This window comes from Sinohyriopsis cumingii, chromosome 1 (genome assembly GCF_028554795.1).
Source record: "Sinohyriopsis cumingii isolate HCF-2022 chromosome 1, ASM2855479v2, whole genome shotgun sequence".
Taxonomy (NCBI): Eukaryota; Metazoa; Mollusca; class Bivalvia; order Unionida; family Unionidae; genus Sinohyriopsis; species Sinohyriopsis cumingii.
In genome coordinates this window covers 171,969,466-171,987,737 of record NC_142961.1, presented here as the reverse complement: position 1 = coordinate 171,987,737, position 18,272 = coordinate 171,969,466, and the positions used below count along the sequence as shown (strand labels likewise).

Genomic DNA, 18,272 nt, shown 5'->3' with positions numbered 1-18,272 from the left:
AAACTATAAAACATTATAGGCATAGCTAACAAAAATCACACATCAATAGCCAGCCTATGTTTTACTATTTAAAATTTTTTAGAACAGTATGAGCAGTAGCTTTTACAGGAATTAAATAAAGGTTGTTTGAGTTTATCCTTGTTTTTTCAATGCAGTTGTACATAGCAGTGTCGAAATGCATATTTTGCCAAGACATCATGGTTGCTGGTTGTGTTCAGCAAGTGGTCGCTCATAACAGAGCATTTATATAATAAAATCGATCTGTGCATTACAATTGTGGTTGGAAATGACAGGTGGTTGCTCATAGCAGAGGTCACTCATAGCAGTTTTTACTGTATTTCACATAAAATAGATAAAAAGTGCATAATAAAATTTACATTCTATTAGGATAAGACTTCTTTTTAAAAGATGAAAGTTATCATCCTGAATAAACTCTAATTGGCACCCTTCTACCAAAGTACAAATAAAAACTACAAAAAAGCATACTGGAAAGAATTTAAGCAGAAAGGCATGAATTTTGTGTTAAAATATAAAATTACATATTTTCCTAAAATTGGATTTTATGGTCAAATAATAAATTGATTCAATTCATATGTGATTAGAAGCAACAAGTCTTTATTGGAAATTTCCACTCTTTCTCATTTTATACAAGGCATGGTTGTTACCTATGTGCAATATCTCAAACAAAGATAAATTCCTTTAAATCTTTACTACTGACTGAAGTTGGGTTTTTTAAATTATTGATCCAGTTTGGGCTTACTGTAATGCTGCAGTTGGGAATTTATTATTTGCTTGTTTGCATCTTGTATTACAACATATTCTTACAAGTAAAATGGCAGTTATATCAGGGCCAAAATTAATGCTAATCCACTATCCCCCTGTTAGTGATGTTGCTGATGTGTCACTAAAACCTGGCCACCATTAATCCATTGGAGCAATGAAATTACTGCCATCACTATCATAACAGTTAGAAAGTGATCACGAGTCTGAACTCCATTTGATGATTAACTGATCTGTCTCTTGTGTTAATTGAGTACCTACTAAAATCTCGCACTTGACAAGATACAATATATGCTTACAGTGCAAATGGGCAAATGTTATGCCACCCATCAAGTAAATCAATATGATTACTGTCAACAGTCTTTGCACACACAGAACAATCCTGGTGTCCTGCTGCAAGCAATGATTTCATTAATGATTCAAACAAACAGTTTAGGGTCTCAGGAAAAGGTGGCATTCACTGACTCAATGAATAATTTAGAATTATACTGAAGAATGTGTTTTAATATTTCTATCATTGTTGATAAGTACATTATGGAAAAATTTGTGAGGTGTGCAGCTGCCACTGAAATGGCAAGAAGTTATAAAGCAAGACAATCTTCAGATACTAATGAACTTGAACACTGCTGATCCATTGAGTCAGGAGGACACGGGACAATAGAAGACATCAGGACCTGGATGAAAACATTGCTTTATGTGAACGATTTTAGATCTGAATAAACGCACAATTCAATTTCATATGATTGTGTTTTTTTCTTTTCATTTCTGAAGTACTGTAATTGTCAAGTTTTATGTGACAAATAATAGTTTAAAAAAAAAATAAGTATGGCAATTTTAGGCATATGGAAATTGGAGTCAGGGCTTGTAAAATCTGAGTCAGGGCTTGTGATTTTTCAAAGTGGGCCTGTGTCTTACAAAAATATTTCTCTGAGCACTGCTGTATGTGACAATTGGTCCGAAACATTTGGTACCACAATAATAAGATCCATTTTCATCTGATATGCATTTGATTGTTTCATTCCTTGATATAAAAATGTATACATCCTCTCTCAAAACTAAGGCACAAATTGATCCTTGTAGAAAACATATGCCAGCTAAACATTTCAATATACCAGGTATTCAATGACTACCTGGCAGGAAGTACATCCTTTTACTGGGTTCAAAATTGCATCCAGATTTTCCATTTCATTATGGTTGAAAAAAACAAGCCTACTGGGTATGTCTGAAAGTCAATAAGAATTTATTGTCTACACCTCTCACTATTTGAAACCTGTGTGCTTAAATGATATAGCCACAAATAACTGAAATAGTTGCAGAGATTTCGGAAACGCTTAATTACGCGTATTTTGGACGTCAATTTTTTTTATCTCGGATGCAGAAAATCACTGAGGCGGGAGTCCTCCCTATGCATGTAATAGGTGTGCGGCAGAATTCAAAGACTTGCCAGTCCTGCTTCAGCCACCTGCTTTGTGGGAAAATGTGTTGATAAGTTAGACGTGCTGATATTTACAATGACAGAATTCAGTGACTGAAAGACCCCTTGATGTACATACATGTTGCCATTATAAGAGTACATCAAAAAGAACATGATGCAATAGCTGGGCAGCAAGTTCAAAGGCTTTGACTGGCAGCTGGATGCGAAAATGTACTGATATTTACAGTGATTGAATTCACAGTCAGAAAGACCCAGAGATGTACATGTGGTTACTTATAAAAGTACATCAAATAAACAACTTTAGCTTTCGTTATTGTGTTCATTTCCAAATGTATCGGAATAAGTAGTGCACGAGAATCAAGACATGTTAAGACTTGGACAAAATGCCATTCGTAAATTTGGATAAGTATTTTGGGGTCAAACAGCAAACTTACAAAGATTGTAATGAGATTCAGAAGATTGCTAAAGCTGATAGAATTGATAGTTCGGATAGTACAGTAGCTAAGTGTAAGAAAGTGTGTGATACTAGCTTAGTGTTTGGAATAAGTCCTTACTTGGATTGACAAAATTCAGTATCACTCTGATGGACGAACAAGAGCTATTTAAGAGGTACATTGACTGACCATATTTTTTAAATGCAGCTCGCCTTAGCCCAGTTAGTTCTAGTGTTGTAGAGAAATGTATTCATCAATACATCAGTAGTTAGGCCTAGATTTGATATCAATTACGTTGACAAACAAACTCTTGCCCATTCACATGCATATGTTTTGATAGCTGACTGACCATTAACTCTTTTCCGAGTAAGGTAGCAACTATCAATTTTCTGCATGATATCCTTTGATGATAAAACATACAGACGTGTTTTAAGATCAGAATCGGTGATCTGGATATATATTAATTGCCTCTTATACACTATTTTGTCATAAAATTAGTTTGAAACTCTAAGTGAACCAGTAGGCCTAACAGGAAATAATGGCGGACTTCGCTAAGTCTGGGATGTATCAGTTTATCAGACTGTCTGTTTTCATAAATCATCGGGCAAATATTTTCTGAAAAAATATACAGATCATTCAAAGCAAAGCCAAGGTATTATTTTATTAAAGATCTAACTTTAAAATGCAAATTATGTAGGTTAGAAATGTATGGGACAATGCTATGTTGTGGAATTCGCGAGATGCGCTTTAAGGTCTAAGCTGTTTTCCGACCTGGCAAGTATTTGCAAAAATACGGGGAAAAAACAGCAAATCAGATACTGTTTAACCATTGCCTAAAATTACTACAAGGACGTAGACAAATAAATAAACCATAAATTTGCAATCGTGTCAATGTACTGTTGTAATGAAGCTACATTAAAGTGAGTGATTACATTACGAAAACCTCTCCATCTAAAAAAAGATGCACTCACGTCTTTTTTGATTCTGTATGAAAGAAGGGACTGCAACTTTTGATGGTGGGACTCCTCATTTTACCAAAATGGGAGTCCTGGACTCCTACTTTTAAAATCCTAGCGAGACCACTGATTTGTAACTAGTGAACCAAAGCTAGAGTATTTGTAATTAACGGCCAAAGCAGAGACAGGTATGCCTTTTCATTAAATTAGCAATTAGGTAAAAATCAAGGCCTTATTAGAGCAAAATCATCCACTGAAATTAAATGAATTTTCAGTATGTACTGCAAATTTTCCTAAGTCTAGAAAAGAAATTCTTTAAATTATAAATGTGCATGTTATAAACACAGTCGATGCACTCTTTATGTGTGGATGTAGCTATATAACACACCTATAGTCTGACTATACCTCCCTGTTTGTTTGTACCTCCCTGTTAATTTCATTAATGAAAAGTATAAATTAGATCAGAAATGCACAGAACTTACTCATTTCAGTCACTGATTTATAATTTCTAACCTGTGTCCAGGGAGGCCATAACACTGTCATTGTCTGTGCATTTCATGCTAAGTGGAAGTTTTAAATATAAACTACAGCCATGCTCAAGATTCATTTCCAGTTCCTGGAAAAGTCCATTTTCAGCGAAATAGTTTATCAATGACTACACATGTATGTGGAAGGAAAATACTATGTCGTCTGCTTCCAATATTTATAATGTCAAATCAAGCAAAGGTAAAGAATGACAATTACAAATATGCCTTTCACGTGGATTTAACAAGTGGTGTAATTTCTATATACATAGGTGCAAAGCATATAACTCTAAACTCTCAACATTATGATAATTTACTGAATTATCTGGCAGTTGCCAAATAGGATGAACTATGCCACAATGTTGTCTGAGGAAATCAACTTGCCCATAGTGTATGCAAACTGGCGCCATGCTAGCATGGAAAGTGTGTTAAGCATGAAAGAGGCAGAGAATGCAAGTATTAGGGCCGCTCTGGTCACATTCAGGTTAGAAATTTAAATCAATGAATGAATCAACTAAGTTCTGTGCACTTGTATCACATTAAAGATTACCGTTATTTAAATCAGTAGTCGGTACAAACAAACGGGAAGTATAGCCAGACTATAGCTACAGACATCACTGGCCAGCTAGCCATAGCACTTTGTGTGTGTGTGTATATATATATATATATATATATAATATATATATGTGTGTGTGTGTGTGTGTGTGTCTATTAAGAAAAAAAAATGAACAGTGGAAGGGGAGGGTAGGATGAGGAAATGGAGATTGCTGAAAGCGAGATGACAAGTCTATTTATTTCAAGGATCTAGTTATCAGATACCCCATGTACACTCATAGTCATACTAAACTCTTCAGCTTTCAACTAATGCTTTACATACGGGACCGCAGTCATTAACTCCCATAGGAAAAGAAAAAATGCCATACTAAACTCTTCAGCTTTCTACTAATGCTTTACATACGGGACCGCAGTCATTAACTCCCATAGGAAAAGAAAAAAATGCCATACTAAACTCTTCAGCTTTCTACTAATGCTTTACATACGGGACCGCAGTCATTAACTCCCACAGGAAAAGAAAAAAATGCCATACTAAACTCTTCAGCTTTCAACTAATGCTTTACATACGGGACCGCAGTCATTAACTCCCATACTCATCATCAAACAAGGAAATATTTGGTCGTCTGTACTCAGTACAATATTTTGTGAAGCAGACGCAGGAAATCAAGACTCTCAAAACTACCTCCATATGACAAGTGAATCTGTTCCGGCTGCACTGAAAGGCCATGACAGGAAATCAAGTGAGCAACTGTCACAGCGAGATGAATCAAGAATTCTGTCCTCGCCATTTCTTTGGAAACACTAAATATACGATCACCTGATGATTTTCCTCATATATCATGTGATTACGGGAATTTCGGGTTATTCGGACACTTCTTGCATGTAGTCTGGTACCCTGGCCTCCATTATCTCTGTGTGCAATGCATCGTGAGCAAGGTACCAGACTAGTTTTGCACATCGATCGGAACATCGCTCGGCCATTTCCACCAGGTGTCGCCACTGAGAATTATATTCTCGAGTGACAGGGTCCAGTTTCGTAAATTGGCAAATTTCTTAACTTAAGGGTATGGTGTGAGTTTTTGAGCTATTATTGTGTAATAATTAAAGATATGGATATATTTGTGAACTAGGTGTTTCGGGCTTGTGTTGTTCTTAAAACTGATGTCAGACATAACCTTCCATAGTTACTCTGCAGTATGATGATAGTGAAATACCAATAGTCGACTAGGAAGAAGAGCTACCCTCCCATAGCAGTAGACACGTGGGTTCAAGGCAAGTAGAATATCTCAAAAACGGCTCGGATAACAATTATTCTGAATTGCATCAAGCTATTTAGTAGACAACGTTTTTCAAAATTTTCATCCAGGGAAAGGCCTTGCGTTTGCACTGTGAATACCACATGCTGTCAAAAATTGCCTTCGGATGTGAAAAATGAATGTATAAAATAGGGGTTGGGGTGCATAAACATTTTATTCTAAGAACTTCACTAGACTTGTCAGCTCAAGTGTGTGATATGATTATGTTGCGCTACATAATACCTATCCAGAAATATGGACCTTTTTGACCTCACTTATGTATTATCTTTTAATGAATTTTTATATTAGGCAGGTGTATGCGACATTAAATTTGTACATAAAAACTGGACCCTGCCCCCTCAACTTCTTTCGTTCACATGTAACAATATGGTAGTATTGTTCCCTTAACTCTCTCCCAGCAGTTACTTTTCGTCATAAAATCACGACTAACACAGTTAAGCGGTTAGTGAACTAGACTGTTCTCTAGAATATGATGGAAGAGGCGGAAAGTCCCACCCATTGTCGATAATCCATACATACGTCCCTTTGTGATAAACAGAATTGGTTGATTATCGCCCCTAACTTGCGACGATACGTCTCGGACTCCTGCGAGAGAGAGAGAGAGAGAGATGCGGTACTAATTCAGTTCCTATAGTAAACCTATGCAAACACCATGATGTTAAAAATTCAATAACTTAAAAATGTTGAGTGCTCATGATCAGACCTAGATTTATCAGTATAGATGAAACCTGGATGTCAGATTCTGTGTCGATGAAAGGATTTGAGCCGCAGCATTTTCGGGACCTGCATGTGTTTGAAACATGTGCTTTCAATTCCGCACCAAAGAGTCGGGTGCTAATTTTAGTAACGAGTGTTCCAAACTCAAGACTGTTAAACGACTGAAATTCCATCAATAAAACAATGACTATTTTTTTTCAAGTACAACTAGGACTAGCTCTCAAAGATTCTTTTCCCTAAAACATAACTTACATTATTAGCCAATTCTGGTCGGCCAAACCCATATATTTTATGTTCCATATCATTAGAACCGTGTGTCCTTCACGGAGAGAGAGAGAGGAGGGGGGTCATTTGGGGGGCAGGGGGCACCCCACCCCACCCCCCGAATTTGCATGTGCTGTAAAATTGCTGTAGCCTATATGCGAAAATTAACAAGCCCGTCAGGTTTTGCCCCCCCCCCCCCTTAACAAAATTCAAATGACGTCCCTGCTATTACTATCTCTCTAATCTGTTATTCAGCCTGAGCCAGCGCGTTGACATTTGCATGAATCAAGTTTTGCCCCACCCCCCGCCCGAAAAAAAGTCGAAATGACGTCCCGAGAGAGAGAGAGAGAGAGAGAGAGATTGATTTACGGATGATTATACCGTGCTTTTTAAGTGACTTCGTAAAAAGGCAAGCATAAGCATAAACGTAAAATGAGTACAAAGAAAAGAACACAATGGCCATAAAATGAGTAGTCAACAGTTGCAACTTAGGGATGGAAAGACAATTTTTTGTTTGTTTTTAATTCAGAGTCGAAATTGCATTAATTTACATAAGAACAATTAGTTCATGGAAGCTATAGTAGCCACTAGACACAATGCGACACAATTACATAAGAAAAATTAGTTATGGAAGATATTGAATCCACTAGACACAATTAGTTCATGGAAGCTATAGTAGCCACTAGACACAATTAGTTCATGGAAGCTATTGCAGCCACTAGACACAATTAGTTCATGGAAGCTATTGTAGCCACTAGACACAATTAGTTCATGGAAGCTATAGTAGCCACTAGACACAATGCGAAAATAAAAGCATCACCACACATTAAGATAATGCAAATGTACTTGTGATAAAATATACACAGATATTACAAATAAAATATACAAGCACAGATATTACAAATAAATCATATAAACAGATATTACAGATAAAACATACAAACACAGATATTAAAAAAAAACATACAAACACAGATATTAAAAATAAAACATACAAACACAGATATAAAAAATAAAATATACAAACAGATATTAAAAATAAAACGTGCAAACACATATATTAAAAATAAAATATATAAACACAGTAAAATAATATTACATACCTAATATATCACATAACATAAAACAATTAAGAGGGGTCAAAACAGTTAAAGCATGATAACACAGCTTATCACAAGAAAATACATATAAAAACGAATTTAAAGGATTCAGACAAACAGACAAGAAGATATTAAAACATTATTAAACATAAATCATTTTACATAAAACAATGATACGTCTATAAAGAGTCAGAATTGAAAGATGACAGCACGCTTTATCACAGGACATAAATGTTAAAATGATTTTTTTTCCTTCAAGGTTCTTGAAAGTTTGTAGGAGTTGTATATTTAATGTGAGGACATTCCATGCCCTGTTTTTCAAATTTCCAAAAAGAATTGTCGCGATCTCTACAAATATATACATCCCGTTTTGAAACTTATCTAGTGTAGTGGTGAAATCACTAGAGACTTTAATATAAACTGGTATTGTAAGTGTTTCAGAGCCATGCACGGCTTTCGATATTAAACATCGCCAATCGTAGCTGATTTGTTTGGAATACTAAAACACTGAGCAATAATATATGGGGACGATCGATTGAGCGTCAATGAGACTTCCATGCACAATAGTGAATATTGAAAATCGGGACAAGGGGAATTTAGCATGGTGGGGTACTATAGGGACAATGGGAACTGGACATGGGTGATGTCATTGGCAACAGTATTGCAATTGGCAGGCCTCATTTGGGCAGTGAATTAGTAACAGTGTTCGAGTTGCCCTCAATTCGCGCTACTCTAGTTAAGGAGAGGTGATTGAGCCTCAATGGGACTTCCACGCCAAAAAGTAAATATTGAATATAGAGACAAGGAAATTTATAGGGACAATGGGAATTTAACATGGTGAAGCAGTATAGAGACAAGGGGAATTAAACATGGGTGACGTCAAGGCACAGGTCACAAGGGGGAAAATGGCAACAGTGTTGCAAGTGACTGACCTCAGTCGGGCAGTGAATTAGTAACTGTGTTTAAGATGACCTCAATTCGCGCTACTGTAAGTAGGTAGGTAGATAGGTGAAATGGACTTACAGGGACAAACACAAACAAAACATAAACATACACAAACAAACAAAACATAGAAAAACAAACAAAACATATTTATGCAACACAAAGACAACAAACAAAAATAATTCTTGGTAGATGGTATTAGTGAAAGAGCATATCTTTTCCAGACAAATGAGTGGCTCTGAAAAGGACTCTTTGGGTGATCTTCTTTTGTACGAAAATCCTATGGAGAAACCCTGGAAAAACGTCATATATATTTATGGCAACAATTTGTGGGAAATCCTATGGAAAACCTCAAGTATATATTTATAGCTTCAGAGCGTAGCATTGTTATAAGTGGCTGACCTCATTTGGGCGATCATTTAGTAAGTGTTCGAGTTGACCTTGATATGCGCTAGTCTAGGTAAGTATGGGAATTTCTAAGTTAAACGGGCGATAGAGTAGATATGGGCGTACTCTATGGCATCAAATCTGGTTTATAGTGTCAAAAGAGTTTATAGGGTCAAAGGTGAAGGGTCATGCTAAAGGGTTTTAAGTTAGAATGGTCAATTACACACACACACACACACACACATACACACACACCTTGTATTAGTTTAGGGTGTAAAAGGAGACGAAATCTCACAAATATACAACCCCACACCGTATATACAATCCAGTACCTCATACACGCACTATCAATAACGCCATTGTTTAGATTGGGAAAAGGAGATGACATTTCACAAACCTACTATCCCTTACACTACGCATTCTTTTTGTCTTTGTGTTGCATATGTATTTGTTTGTTTGTTTGTTGTGTTTGTTTTGTCTTTTTTGTAGATGAAATTTCACAAACATACCGTCTCTTACACCACAAACTTTTGTTGTCTTTGTATTGTATAAATATTTGTTTGTGTATGTTGTGTTTGTTTGTGTATGTCTATATTTAGTTGTTTATGTATGAGTAGTATAGTGGGGCGATATAGGGACTATGGGACTTCCATTTTAAAAATTGTCGTGGCCCACTGGGGGAGAAGGGGATTTTAACATGGGTGGACCTGTATAGTGACAATGGGAATTTAACACTGAGAATGCTTAACATGTGTGGGCCTGTATAGAGACAACGGGAATTTAACGTAGGGAATGTATAGCAACAATGTATTGGACCTGTCTAGGGACAATATGAGTTGAACAGGAGTCCATGGAAGTCCCATTGAGGTTCAATCGTCTACTTATACTACTCAGAGCTGATGAACAAGGTGAGTTCGGAAATGACACTAAAATGATGCGCATGTTGTGATTTCTGTTTCTGAAGCCTATCAATCCAAGACTTTGGCAGAATGCACCAAAACGGACGAAAATAAATTGATATGTGGTATAACGAGAATCTTATATATGATTATCCTGGTATGGATTGGAATGACAGAAGAAACATATGTTGGAATCCCACTATATTTAATTTTACAAATGCTTTATTTAATTGCAGTTGGAAAGCTAATTATTATCTTAAATAATTTATAAGTAATCGCTCGCAGTTCTCGACTCTAGAGACTGACTCATTGTTGAGTTTGAGAAATATGTTAGTGTCAAAAAGTAATGTTGCTTTTTTCTAGAACATATGAGCATTGAACTGGTCTTGCCAATGTGGAGACTTAGCTTCTTGATGTTCAATCAATTATTGACTTTAGGTGGCACTCTACAGTTGCATATTTTGCATTAGGTTAGATTTTCAAAGAAAAAGAATTTCACCGGTTTTCCTCACTTGTTAAAATATCTTGTACATCTTTGGTATTGTTAAAAGAACTTTGAATTCCCTTTATTTTGGTGTATGAATGATTGTTGTAGTATGTTTTCTAAAGTATACAGCTTGGCCTTACTTCTGATATGCACCTAACCAAAATAATGCTAGCTCCGCTTGGGGATTTTCACTTCCTGGACTTGAGTGGTAAACTGAAGAAAAAAAAAAGAAGAGCCGATAAGATTTTGTACATTTGATATATTTGGTAATTTATTCATTGCACTATCAGAAGCTGGTATTGTGTAGTCCGGCAACATTCATTTTCCCCATTTTCAATACCTGCTAAAGATAGTGTACTCTAGACTAATTCAGGCTTGTTTTTTCGAGCACATGGGAGCGGTCATTTTAGTTACATGTGTGCTTAGATCAATTACAATTTCCACAAGTACAATATCCAAAGAAATTTCAGCCAAAGTACATGAAAGTAACAGAGATATGCCAATATTCTCTCCATTTTGCATTTTACAAAATGCAAACAACTTCACCTTACGCCTGTCAGTCTCTCAAAAGTTCATATCTGTGGAGGGTACCCCACCCCACCCCGCCCAAGTTAGTTCAGACTGCGGAACTGATTTAACACTTCTGCCAGCCAAATAACAAGCAGCAGCATCTACATACATGTTGCTTGTTCAAGAGAAACAACAATTTACAACATTTACAAAATAAAAAAAGTCCCAATATGAATTCTTAGGAACACCTGTATTAATCATTGATTCATAAAGGCTACTTTCAATTACAGAAAACATTGTCATTTATTATCCATAATGCCATAATTGTTTTAGATTATGCACAAGAATGGATTGATTAACCTTATCAAAGCAAACAAAAAAGCAAAACCACTGGGACTTCATATAATTAAAGCTAAATTGTTAAAATTTAGTTATGACTAAAAGTTAAGGATACACTGTGGCAGCCGACACAGGCTTCTGGAGTCAGTTGACAGCTCAGATCGTTTCTGTCTCATTATAGAATCGTAATTTTTTCACTGAATTTAAGTCTAGTCTTCAAACCATAAAGTACCTTTGCCGCTTGTGCTGTCAGCATTTTTCGGCACATAAACTGTGAATTTTTAGAAGAGAATATTCAGCAAAGATATATATCTATAAGAAGATACTGTCTCTATCACGCAATCACCAAAATACCAAATTTCATATCCTTTCAAATATCCCCCTTTTCGAAAAATTACAAGTGGGTGGGGGTGTTTCCATGTTTATCTTTAGTTTCCAGATAAATGTTGCAATATTCTTTTAGTCTATTTAAAATTCTTTGAAGTTGAGTAGCAGTTTCGGCAAAGGCAATCATGTCATCCACGTATAACAGTGTAAAACAATTATGGGGGTTGGGCTACTTGTGATTAATACAATAAAGAATTGAGTAATAATAATAATAATAATAATACATGGTTCCCATGTTTTTCTAAATATAAATTTCCATGTCTTTTCCAGGTTTTGTCCAGGATGAAATTAATTTTTTCAAGGTTCACATATGACCATTACTGAATGAAATTAAAGAACATTTTGGATTATAAAACATGCATTTCCCAAATCTGAAGATGTTTCTCTTTCAAGACTTTCTAAAAACATATATATCAGAAAAGATGATCATGTACAAAACAACAAAATGAGTCACACGAAACAAATCTAACCATATTCCTATAAACTGGCATTTAAAGTCATTTCAATGTACATAATACAAATTCTAACTTTACTTTGCTGACCTGCATTATGTTGCTACGTGGAAACAACATAATGAGCACAAATTATTTCGTTTCCCTTCAAACCTTTAATTCTATAGAATTCTAGAGCAATATATGTGCATGTTATACAAACTAAACATTTCCTATCACATTATAAAAAAATCCCAATAAAGGCAAAGTATTAGAATCTTACCTTGTAATGAAAAAAGTTTAACCTTGAATTTATGTGTGCCAATAAAATCTCAAACAAGATTTTTCAACCAACCTAAATTCCTTTCGACGATTTGGTTACAAATTCCATCATTTAAATACATTTACAAAAGGGTTGATTTAAATTTTGACAAAGAACCTTCAAAATTATATATTGTTGTATAAACAAGGACTGAATTTTCTGTAATATTTAATTGTCTTCTTGTAGTTCAATAAACCAGTCCCCAAACCTGTATTGATACATGGGCTATTATCGTTTCTTAATATATAATAAAAGGGACGACAATTTCCCATTTCTCTTGCATTCTATTTAAGATATGAAACCAGTGCTTCAAGCTACATGTCACTGTGTAATAGTTTCGCACCATAGTTCATTTCAAAGATTCGCAATTTTTCTAATCCGGGTTTCCTCCGAATATTCCAACCCCATTTTTCACATCTGGACATTTAGGATGGAGTGTGGGTTCAGAGCAATTACATATAAAAAAAATTTGAATCTGCCGCCACCGTAAGATAGCTTACCAGCGGGCCTAGCAAATTTAAACTACGTTATATCGACTTACACCTGCATGAAATCGATAGGAAAATTATTTATTTTCTTAAAAATGGCAAGTATTATAATCATTATGTCTTTAATCCGCTGACAGACTAGACGAAACTCGGCATAGATGAAACCTGACCCAGTACTCGCCATTTGCGTTAATAGTCACATGACTTCACAAATCTCAAATAACGACATCGGAAGTCCAATAGTCAAGTGATATCAACAGCAAACTCCTTTATAATGTTGTTGTACAAAATTTTAATTATATTAAATGAAAGTCTGATACCTTTTGTAAAAACAGAAAGAACATATCATTCTCAACATATTTATTTCAAGAACAACTACAAGAAACTTGGCCAGTCTGATTCATCAAGCAGTGTAGTCGGGTTCCCTGCTTCGTATGCTCCCTGCGTGAGAGAGCACATGTCAACGTGGTAGTCACGTGATACAACATAGCTCCGGAAGTTGGTCTCGCAATAAATATAGAGAATTTTGTGCTCTTTCGTTTTTGTATTTTTATTACAACCAGTATACGACTTTCATTTATTTTCTTCTACAATATTTGAAAATGACGGTTGTGAGATTATGTGTGCTCGTGCGATTAGCAATCGAAATCGCTTGTACCAGCTCAAGTTTCATCGACGCATTAGTTTTATCGTCTTTCAGCAGATTAAAGAAATAACGAGTTTAATACTCGCAATTTCTGAGAAAATAAATAATTTTCATATCGATTTCATGCAGGTTTAACCCGATTTAACAACGTTTAAATTTGCTAGCCCATCCGCTAAGCGGCTTTGTTTTAACGCCACCATGTTGGCCTCTCGTGATACTAGACTGGTTTTCATACCTTCCATATATAAAAAAAAAAAAACGGATATCGATCTGTCTGTGAAACAAAAAGTCTACTAGACGAATCTAATCCACTGAGCGTCTGGATTGTCTCAACAAATAATTTATGGCAAGCACCCAAATGATCCATATTGCAGCCTCCTAATATTCTGGTTAGAACTGGACACATTTAACTCACGATCAGTTCAGTTATGACTCAGTTACGTAATTGTTTCGGGCGTTAAATTGTGGAGGAAAATTCCCGGGTTTTTCCCGACTTTCGTCAATATTTGCAATATTCAAGGATTTTTCACGGTCGGGAAAAAAATTATCATTTCTTCCGACTTTTTCACGATAGCGTGGGAACACTGATAATATCAATAATAGAGTAGAAAGGGCTGTAAAGTTAAAAAGCAGAAAGAAGTGTGACGAAAACCGGATATATTTACCAAACCTTGACCTTGAACTTCCGTCCACCAATGTGGTATACATCACACCCTCTAATACTGATATGTAAGTATATAAAACAGTATCCCTAAGTATCAACCAGATCTAAGATTATCGACCAGAAAGGAAAGTGTGACCAAAAATTTACTGTTAAGTCGTGACCTTGACGATGAAGATATGGCCCACCTGTTGTTTGCAGCGCACCTTCTAATGATGCATAATATACCAGGTTTCATTACTTAATCCCAAACAGCGCTAATATCTGATACGTTATAACACATGTATACTGACGAGAGCGAGGGAAAACCTAAATAAAGAGTTGTGACCATGAAGTCCTCAACCACGTGACCCATGATCTGCAAGAGGGAGTGTGCATCAGACACCGGCTTGACGGTTCACTCTTCGATCTGAGACGAATCACAGCAAAAAGGAAAACATTGGAAGTTCTCACCAGGGAAGTCCCGATTGCTGATGACTGTGATTTCTAATGGCACACAAGACAAGTTAGTCCGAGTTTCCTCTGACCCTTGCCACCCCATTTTTTGATATTTGGACATTTATGTTGGGGTGTAGGCGATTTCAAACTTTTCGATAGGGAATGCACTCTGACCATACACCCCAACATAAATGTCCAAATATCAAGAAATGGGGTGGCAAGGGTGAGAGGAAACTCGGACTAAAGACAAGTGACCAGCAATGTTTAACAAGAATTTCCAAAGCCTCCAAGTTATTCGGCCTCACAATTAGCCTTGGCAAGGCTGAATATCTTTTCCAGCCATCCCCAAACATAAGTGCGCCTCAGTCTGTCATCGCCATTGATGTCACTCAACTGAAAACTGTGGACAGCTTGAAATACAAAGGCAGTGTCATCTCCAGTGGTGGTTCGCCTGATACGATCTCCGCAAGAATCGGTACTGGAAGCCAGTCACTCGGAAGGCTTCACAACATATTACTCGACCATCACAATGTTACCCTATTATAATGGTGCAAAATTTTGTCGCAGCACATTTTATAGTAGTCAATGTGACTGATTGATTGGATTGGATGTGACGCGTTAACATTAAGAATGACGTATGATCTAGGTTCGTAATAAATTGGTAGTTTCTGATGGTTAACCTCTTGTTGTGGAGGCATGATTCGATAGATATTTTAACGTAGGGTCTCAAGTGGAGACAATGACAAACTAGAGACAAGACTGATTCAGAATTTTGGGAAATCTTGGGTCATTTGAAATAGGTGTTATAAAATTATATTTTCCATAATAGTTATTATTAGTAAAGGCGGACTACAGATAATTTTTTTGACTTCAATGGGAGTGTTAAAGTTTTGGCGGTATGAGAATGTTAATTCTAATTGACTAAGCTAAACGAGGTAGTGTGTTTCTCATATAAATTTCAATGTTTCAAGTAAATTCCCTTGCGAAATTCGACAGTCCAATTTGTTATGTGGAAGATTAAGCTGGTTCAGATATCAGTATAGAGTACTTTTCTCGTTAAAATTGTCCACGGGACGGGTGTCTGGAAGAAGTTGAGGTAAGGAAAGAGAGATTAGGCTGCATAGAAAGAGCCTGTCTCTGAAAGGCTCAGAGGAAAACAATAGCTCCATACCTGTGCACCACATAGTGGGAACAGAGAGCCAAGTAGCGGTCGAGGAGCCAAAGGTTGGGCAATGAGAGAACATGATAGTGGGAAAGAGAAACACAGTGAGAAAGAGGAGTAAAAGAAATATGGCAACATTGACCTGTCACCAACAGTAAAGGACCAGAAACAACCAGGTTATGCTGATGCCAGCAATCTGAGTCACGTCATTCACTCGATTTATAAGATTATTTTTTTTATCGGTATAATAGAACAGCTAATTGCATTTCGCGTAAATTTTATTAATTCAATTTCGAAGGGAAAGTGTATCATTCAAATATCATTCAATTTAATTTTGTTTATGCAATTTATTAAATTGTTATAGTTAAGTGCAGAGATTCGTGTCATCCTATTCAATATCTTTGCTCAGATCTCTGTTACTCCCTCCATTGATTTAATCTTTTATTTTTTGCTCGATCCAGGCAATACCACCGTGGTCGAGCATCTCTTTGATAACCATAGCCAAAGCATGGTCCATAGAGGCGGGGGATCATATCACATCTCACACCGCCACCATAACACCTATCCACCAAGCTGAAGGTGTACAATGCAGTGGTCCTCACTTCCCTGCTCTATGGCTGTGAGACCTTGACTGTATACTGCATATTCGTCAAGCAACTGGTGAAATTACATATGCAGATGCTTTGCTCTGTCCTTGGAAGCCATTGGCAAAAAAGGGTTACCAACCTCAAAATCATGGCTAAAGCCAAGGCAACAGCTATGAAGTCAATGCTGATCAAAGCCCAACGTCGCTGGTCAGGCCATGTCATCCAAATGGATGACACCCATTACCCGAAAAAGATCTTTGTGGAATTGGCACATAACCAAAGAAAACAAGGCCAACCACATAAGTGCTACAAAGACACCCTGAAAGAATGCCTAAGGTGGAGGATACCTAGGAGTATCGCCACAGGTCAGTATATGTCCCTATAACTACAACAGATATCAGTGACCCATCTGTCATGTTTTAAAAATAGGATCAATTAAATTAGTATTTTAACTGCATTGTGTACACATGTACATTATTTTCTTCATAAAATCAGTTTGAAACCGTAAGTGAACCTATCTTGGAGAAATAATGGCAGACATTGCTGTGTCTGGGAAGTACCACTTTATTAGACTGGGAAAACCTATTCAGGAAAATACACATTACATAAAAAGAAAGATCTAAATATTGTTATTTAAATGCAATTAAAGGGTCAGAAACATATTGGAAAATGCTATGTTGTGGAATTCGAGAAGTGTTATAAGGTAAAAGTTGTTTTCTGACTTCACTAATTTTTGTGAAAATTAAAAAAAAAAGCAGTAAATACTATTTAACCAATGCCTAATGTTGCTACTTATTCATGTTGTTGTTGTAGTAGGGTTTAATGCCATTTTTCAGCACAAGATAGGCTATACATGACAGCCAGTATTAATGGTGGAGGAAGAATCCGGGAAAAGCCCAGAAAGAACCACCGACCCATGAGAAGCTACTGGCAAGTTTTCTCACATACCCACATTGGCTGAATCAGAGACTCGAACCCCTGCAGACTGAGATGAGATGGCAGTGATCCGTAACGACAAACGCTTTAGACCACTAAGGGCCCCTAATGTTGCTACTAGTGTGTAGACAAATAATAAAAACCTTACATTTGAAGTCCTATCAATGGACTGGTGTAATGAAGCTATAAAGTGAATGGTTACATTTTGTCTGTGAACAGTTATAGTAATGTTCTATTGGCAACAAAGAAATTAGGATGAACAGTATCATCTGAAGACAGGTGTATCTGCTCTCATGTACATGGTACTGGGGTTGTTTCAAACAAGTTCAGAAATCTTTTCAAGTGACATTTGACAGTGAATGTTAAGAAAGTAAAAAACATATTCTTGATTAACAGCAGTAGATTAAGCAATTCAATACTGTAATCTAGTTACTCAGTTAAAATTCATTACATTCTATTAATACAGCTTCTGTTGCTCTCTTTTCAAGTCAAACAGCCAAAATACACTGCATGTGAATATCATAATGGTTAAACACAAACTACACATGTTATAATATACATACAACTAA

General features: G+C 36.3%; 1 protein-coding gene across 1 annotated transcript in view; it reads right to left on the bottom strand.

The window, feature by feature from the left end:
- LOC149808387 (acid phosphatase type 7-like) overlaps positions 1-5,584 on the bottom strand; it is a 78,010-nt gene extending 72,426 nt beyond the window's left edge. The window contains exon 1 of the mRNA XM_089976538.1: positions 5,367-5,584. Coding sequence (XP_089832664.1) covers positions 5,367-5,472 — 106 coding nt within the window. The 5' untranslated portion in view covers positions 5,473-5,584. The remainder of the gene's footprint in view (positions 1-5,366) is intronic.
- Between the last annotated feature and the right edge of the window lie 12,688 nt (positions 5,585-18,272).